General features: G+C 39.4%; 1 protein-coding gene across 1 annotated transcript in view; it reads right to left on the bottom strand.

Annotated features, from left to right (window-relative positions):
• Positions 1-1,767: 1,767 nt before the first annotated feature.
• The window catches only part of AKAP3 (A kinase (PRKA) anchor protein 3), a 31,080-nt gene continuing 26,234 nt past the window's right edge, over positions 1,768-6,613 (bottom strand). The window contains exon 3 of the mRNA XM_006891296.1: positions 1,768-1,923. Coding sequence (XP_006891358.1) covers positions 1,768-1,923 — 156 coding nt within the window. The remainder of the gene's footprint in view (positions 1,924-6,613) is intronic.

The following is a 6,613-nucleotide window of genomic DNA, read 5'->3' as shown; positions in this document are numbered from 1 at the left end:
TTTCAGGAACAACAGGATCTAAATATTTAAATAAGATTATAGAGTTCAGAAGCCATCAGAGTTCGTTTTGGTGAATTATCTGTGCTTCTCTTCATAGTTAGTTAGCTTCATTTTGATGATGGATCTTCTAACAACATATAACCACCAACATCCAGTCAAAAGCTGTATTCTTTCTTACCATCTCAGAAATAACTGTTTGGCTTTGGCATGAATGAAATTACTGTAGATGAACCATTTACTGTGTCTGAGATATTGGAATAATCTGATTGGCTAGTTAGGACCAGTTTTCACACTGGCTGGGGGGGAATGACACCCCTCTTGGACTCCATGGAGCGGGCAAGGGATATTTTCCAATGGAAGAAATTTTTATTAAACAAGCAGACTATGTTCACTTGTCCATCCCACCCCAAAATCTAGCCATATTCCATCATTCAATTAAACATACATAATTTATATAAAGTTATTGCATATACTTAGACATTAAACTGAAGATCATAATATAAATGTTGTTGTTGTTGTTGTTAAGTGCCATTAAGTCATAGACGATTCATAGTGACTATGAACCAAAGACCTGAACATTGGATCTTTTCTCCAAGTTCATAGAGTTTTCAGAGGCAAGCTATTTTGGAAGTGGATGCCACTCCTGCTTCCATGCTCCACCAAACACTGTCCACCATGGGTAACCATTATTGCATTTGACACATCAGTGTCACAGTGTTTAACATCACAGCAATCACATACCTGTCTTCATAGCTTTCACTTTACTGGCTGGATAAAGTCCATCAGGGAAATCACTTAGCATCTGGAGCTATGGCTTTGGATGAGATCACTCAGGGAAGATGATAAAGAGTAAGATTAAGAGAGAATCAAGAGAAAGTCCTAGGAAAGAGAAATATGGAAGATGTTGACAGGTGAGTAGACACCCCTCTTAACTGTAAAAAGGCTCAAAGAAGTAGGAAGAAAACTGGAAGTCAAAGAACTAGAAAATACACAGAAGTGGAAAACAAGCAAATGGTCAAGAATATAGAAGGATCAGGATAATAACAACAACAATAGTAATGTGGCATATTATAGCTGATGGAGCGAGTGACATGTCAGGTGACTTGTGGAGGGTCTGATAGTAGAAAGGTAAAAGCACTGGCGACAGAACTCAGATATTCTGGTCCTTTTTACTTAAGCACCAGCTCTCTTCAACTATAGATAAAACTGGAGGCATACAGGAGTTCTCCAGCTCCACACACATGGGATAAGAAGCCAAATCCTAGACATCCTGATGAAAACTATAGAGCATTTTCTGATTTTTATGAATTATTGATGAATTGTGCCTTCTTCTTTTGAGAGAACACTTTCTAGGAAGGGAGTCACAAACTGGTTCAAATGAACACAGGGAACAGGCTGAGTGACCTTGGATGGTACCTGTTAGTCCAGCACTATCTTAGCCCTGCTGTTCATCTGATTATCTTTTCAATTTCTTTACTCTATTGGCAATATGATGGATCTTAAGGAATTCAAAGGTAAATCTTAAGGAAACCAAACACCGTGAGCCCTTTAATTGTAATTTGTTTATTTTATGTCCTTGCTCGCATGGACAGGAAAATCTGCAAAATCCAATGACTAGCATATGATGGCATGTCTTTCTCATGAGTGGTATGAAGATAGTGTTAGGGCTCTGAGGATACGGAGAGGGAAGCTGTGGAGGTGAGGTTGGAGGAGAGAGGTGACAAGGGCTGGGCAGTGGTGGATAGACAGTGGTGGGTGGCCACCCGGTTACAGATTCACCATCAGCCAGTCCAGCAGCTGCAGCCGAGTCACGTTCCCCACCGCCTCGTCCAGCTGTCGCTCCTTCTCATAGCGCAGTACCGACTGCAGGACCTCACCGACGCTGCGCCCTTTGTCTACAGCGGTAGCCGAGAGCTGAAGCAGCTATGGAGAGGAAAGAGAAAAAATAGTGGAGGTGCTGAACTCCCATGGCTGGCCGCAAAAGGCCCGCCAAGATGAGAAGAGGTTGGACCAACTTGGGAGAACTGCAACTGGGCAGACATCCCTAATTCTCACCTTTGCTGGCCTATTGGACACATTAGCACCCTTAAACAAAAGATGTTAATAGCCACCTGCCTATGGCATGCAAATATAATTCCCCATGAAAAGAAAAATCTGCTGTTTCCCTATTTGTGCAGTGGGTATGTGATCAATGGTGCTGTAGACCTCAAAGGATTCTAGATGCCCTCTGTCACTGTGGTCTCAGAAAACAGGCTCTGTTGTTCCACCATCAGTACACTTGGTTTCAGCAGTCAGGAGATCAGCAGACGTATTGCACTGGAAAAGTCTGTAATCAGAGACCTCTCCAAATTATTGAGCAGCAATGAGATCAGGACGAAGGTGCCCCTGATTCAGACTGTGGTCTTTTCTGTCATTTGCTAGATTTTCAACTGCATCACAGATACACACCATGCCTCAGTATATATTTAGCTCAATTTTCTCTATTTTGCAAATATATTGCTCTGCCTAAGAACTAACACCATTATGTTGTTTTAGTTGTGTGCCGTCAAGTTGGAAGCGACTCATAGCTGATCCTCTAGCAGGTTTTCAGATAGTAAATCATCCAGAAAAAAGATTGCTCATCCTTCTCAATGCTGGTTTATTGACTAAATTTGTTTTCATTGTTATTTATGTTTTTCTATTTTTTTTAAATTTTATTTTGTGTGTACCATCAAATCTGATCTGACTGGAACAGGAGGAGATTGCCCCTCCTTCTCCAGCACAGCACCTGGTGAATTCGAACCATGTACCTCTGAGATTGTAGTGCAGCTTCTTGCCACTAGGCCACCAGAGCTTCCTGTTAATTATGTTTTAAGGTAACTAAATTGTTTGAAGATTGGCAGTGTCTTCATAGTATAGTCAAATACTCGACAGAGAAGCTGTTATGACAGGGCCTTGACTCTCTGTTAGGCCAGTTGTAGGGAATGCCGGTCAGACTGTGGTATTGAGGCAGCCAGGACTGGGAAGATGGGCACTGAAAGGCAGAGGAAAGTAGTCTCTCTAGGTCTAGCTCTCTTGAGAATGACCTTCTTAGGGGCTAGATATGCTGAAGGTACTTCTTGTTGTTATGTGCCGTTGAGTCGTTTGCGACTCATAGCGACCCTATGTACAACAGCCCTAAACCCTGCTCTATCCTGTGCCAATCGCACTGCCTCTGACACTCCCATCCCGATTACCCCAGTCACTGAATCAATCCACCTCATAGAGGGTCTTCCCCTCCTGTGCCGTCCCTCCACCCATGATGTCCCTCTCCAAGGACCTGTCCCTCCTTACAACATGTCCAAAGTATGTCAGACGAAGACCCAGAAGCTGCTGAAGATACTAGGGAAAGAATAATCTCTGACACATGAGAGTGACTAGAAGTCAGGAAGAGAAGTGCTCAATTGGAAAACCCAAGTGGCAGATAAGGAAGCTGAATCCTGCAAAGCTAGTTATTAAGATTCTTCAACCTTTTCCCAATTACCGTCACTACAGTTAAGAGAAAATTGCCGTTTATTTAAAAATAGTATATCCTCTATTAAACTTTTAAGCTTAACATTGGAGCAACCCTTCATGTGAGAAGATGGGTACCTGAAAGTCAAGGGTCCTGGATGTTATGCACTAATTTTCATCTAATCTCGGAAATGATCTATGCTTTATCCCTAATCTGGTCCAGGGATAGTCCTCTCTCTTTAGTGCTCTCTGAGTCCAAGTATGTGTTCCCCACCCTCCTCTCAATTCAACACAACACAGATAAAACCAGTGAGAATAGATAAACACAAAATTATGGGTGGGGGAAGAGCGGGGAAGAATTATTAGTCTACTGTTGGCAACAGTACACTTACACAATCATTCAAAAATTCACAAGAAAAACATAAATCTCAGCTGCAAGAATCAGAAATATGTTACTAATCTTTCCTCAGTGAAGATTCCCTTTACTGATAAACCTTGAAGTGATTTGATAGGGAGTCACAGTTAACTTACTATTCTTTATTATTTACTATTGATATATCCCAGTATTATAGAATTGACACATCCCATTCCCCAAATTTTTGGTATAATGAAAGTTGCACTGCTCTACTATTTTCCTGGGGGGTGGGGTGCATGAAAATATCTTTTTTTTTATACTCCTCTATCTTTACTATCTTTCAAAAAACTCTCATTGCTATCAAGTTGGAACAGACTTATAAATGAATAAATGAATGGTTGTTTACCGGGTTTCCGAGTCTATAAATTGTGCAGGAGGAGATTTCCATCTGATGGCTGAACTAACAGAGAGGTGCAGCCTTTGGTTTAGCAATGCAACTCCCACAGAAAACAGCATAATGTATAAATGGGTATATCAGACACCAGACACCTCAAGGTATTAAATACAGAAGAAATGCATGACATCAATACCACAGCCAGCACTGTATTACCAGATCTGTGAATGAAGGAAATAATTTTTCACACTATCTGGCTAGATCATCATCTCAAAATTCTTCTCCCCACAGTAGATGTTTGTGATATATTTCCATCACAAGCTTGTATCTACCTCGCCAAGGAGCAGTCACATTTCATGTCCTCAGATGGGTTTAGATGAGAACTAGCAGGAATATAGAATTTTATTACGAGAAATTTTACACAGTATTCTAAAAATGTGTGGAGATGTTGAAAGCCTCTGAAATTTGTTTTATTAATGAGATACGCATGAACAGTCTGACATAAAACCTAAGAAAGGTATGACACAACTTGAATTAGAAGTGCATTCTGAGTATATCATAGAAAATGTTGCTATCTACTTATCATCCATTGTTTGTAGGAGGCAGTGACAAATTGAATTTGAAGAGCAATACAGGGGCAGTGGCTTTCTCCTATTCCTTTTTAGGCTGTTTCCTCTGAAGTTTTAGAAATAGTTTAAATTTTAAAGAAGAATGATGTAATCATCATTTCTTCTGCTCTTTGTTCAAAGAAAGAATCGGGAATTGGTGAGTCATGCTACTGGATAAATCTGAAGATTTACTGTCTTACTCATCTTTATTTACTTCAAATATTTTTTAATGAGACAATATGAATGAATAAATTAATGAATTAAAAATTATATTTGAGACTTTTAGGCATACTCAGGACACACTGGTTGATCTCCTTGATAAAATATCATTAAAATGATAGTAAAGTAATAAAGAATGTGTACTTTTACACACTGATTTATGAAACCTAGAAAATGGGTGGAGAATGGATAACTTATTTAATAGAAGAAGATGTTACATCGAAGTATCTGTGGAAAGGGATAACCACAACAAGAGAACTGATACAGAGTTTTGTAAAGGCATTTACACCAGGTCCTGGAGAAGAGGCTGAAAATAGTTGTGGGGTTGCTTAAAAGTCTGGGAGGATTAGAATCATTCTGGGTCCCTTTTAATGCTATAGAACCAGAGGTTGGTCCTCACCCACTCCTGCACTGTCTCTCCACCCTTCCAAGCATGATGTCCTTCTCCAAGGACAGTCTTTCCTGGCCACGTGCCCAAAGTATGTGAAATGGAGCTTCAAAATCATAGCCTCTGAGGTTTTTACCCTCTCCAAGACAGATGTATTTGTTTTCTTGGTAGTCCAGAGTATGTTCAAGACTCTTATTCCACACCACAACTAAAAGGCATCTATTCTTCTTCTGTCCGTTTTAGTCATTGTCCAGCTCTTTGAAGTATAACAACTAATTGAGAAGATCGTGGCCTGGATTATGCCCACCTTTGTATCTAAACTGACATTGTTGCTTTTCAGCACTCTGGAGCGGTCCATGACAGCAGATTTTCTCAGTGCAATTTGTCATTTGATTTCCTGACTGCTGGTGTTGATTGTGGATCCAAGCAAGCTGTAATTGCTAACAACTTCAATCTCCTCTCCTTCTATTATGGTGCTGACAACTGGCCCAGTGGTGAGAATCTCTGTCTTCTTGATGTTGAGCTTTAATCCATATTGAAGACTACAGTCCTTGACTTTCTGCAGCAAGTGTTCAGGCCTTCTGTTTTAACAAGTAAGGTTATGTCATCTGCATATTGTAGGTTGTTGATGAGTCTTCCTCCAATCTTGATGCCACACTCCTCCTCATAAAGCCCTGCTTCTCAAATGATCTGTTCTGCATACAGATTGAAAAGGTGTGGGGACAGGATGCATCCCTGATGCATTCTTTTCTTGATTTTGAACCATGCAGTATTTCTTTGCTCTGTTCTGAGGACTGCTTTTTGGTCCAAGTATAAGTTTTATATATTACATGAAAACCAATAAGATTTAAAGAAAGAAGCATTAAACAGAAAAAAAGGCAATGAAGATAACAGAAGAAAATATAATAAATCTTACAGTATTATCAATAAGGGGAAAAAAAAACTCTTAGAACATATGAGTCATTGAAAATTAATATAATTATAGATAAAAGAAAAATATCAGTAGAAGGGTTAGAATAAATTTTTACCAAGAGTAAAACAAAAACATAAAGAAACCAAAAAAGTAGAAAAATTAACATAAAATATAAATTCAGCCAAGGAGAATGAGAAAGAAAAACATCAATGTAGGTACTATCAAAGAAATAATACAAAAAAAATTATAGATGAGAACTGAAAAT

The sequence above is a fragment of the Elephantulus edwardii genome, unplaced genomic scaffold (genome assembly GCF_000299155.1).
Source record: "Elephantulus edwardii isolate Elephantulus edwardi_28Jun2011 unplaced genomic scaffold, EleEdw1.0 scaffold00096, whole genome shotgun sequence".
In the NCBI taxonomy this organism is placed as follows: Eukaryota; Metazoa; Chordata; class Mammalia; order Macroscelidea; family Macroscelididae; genus Elephantulus; species Elephantulus edwardii.
Note: the sequence above shows the minus strand (reverse complement) of the source record. Positions and strands in the feature narration are given on the sequence as shown.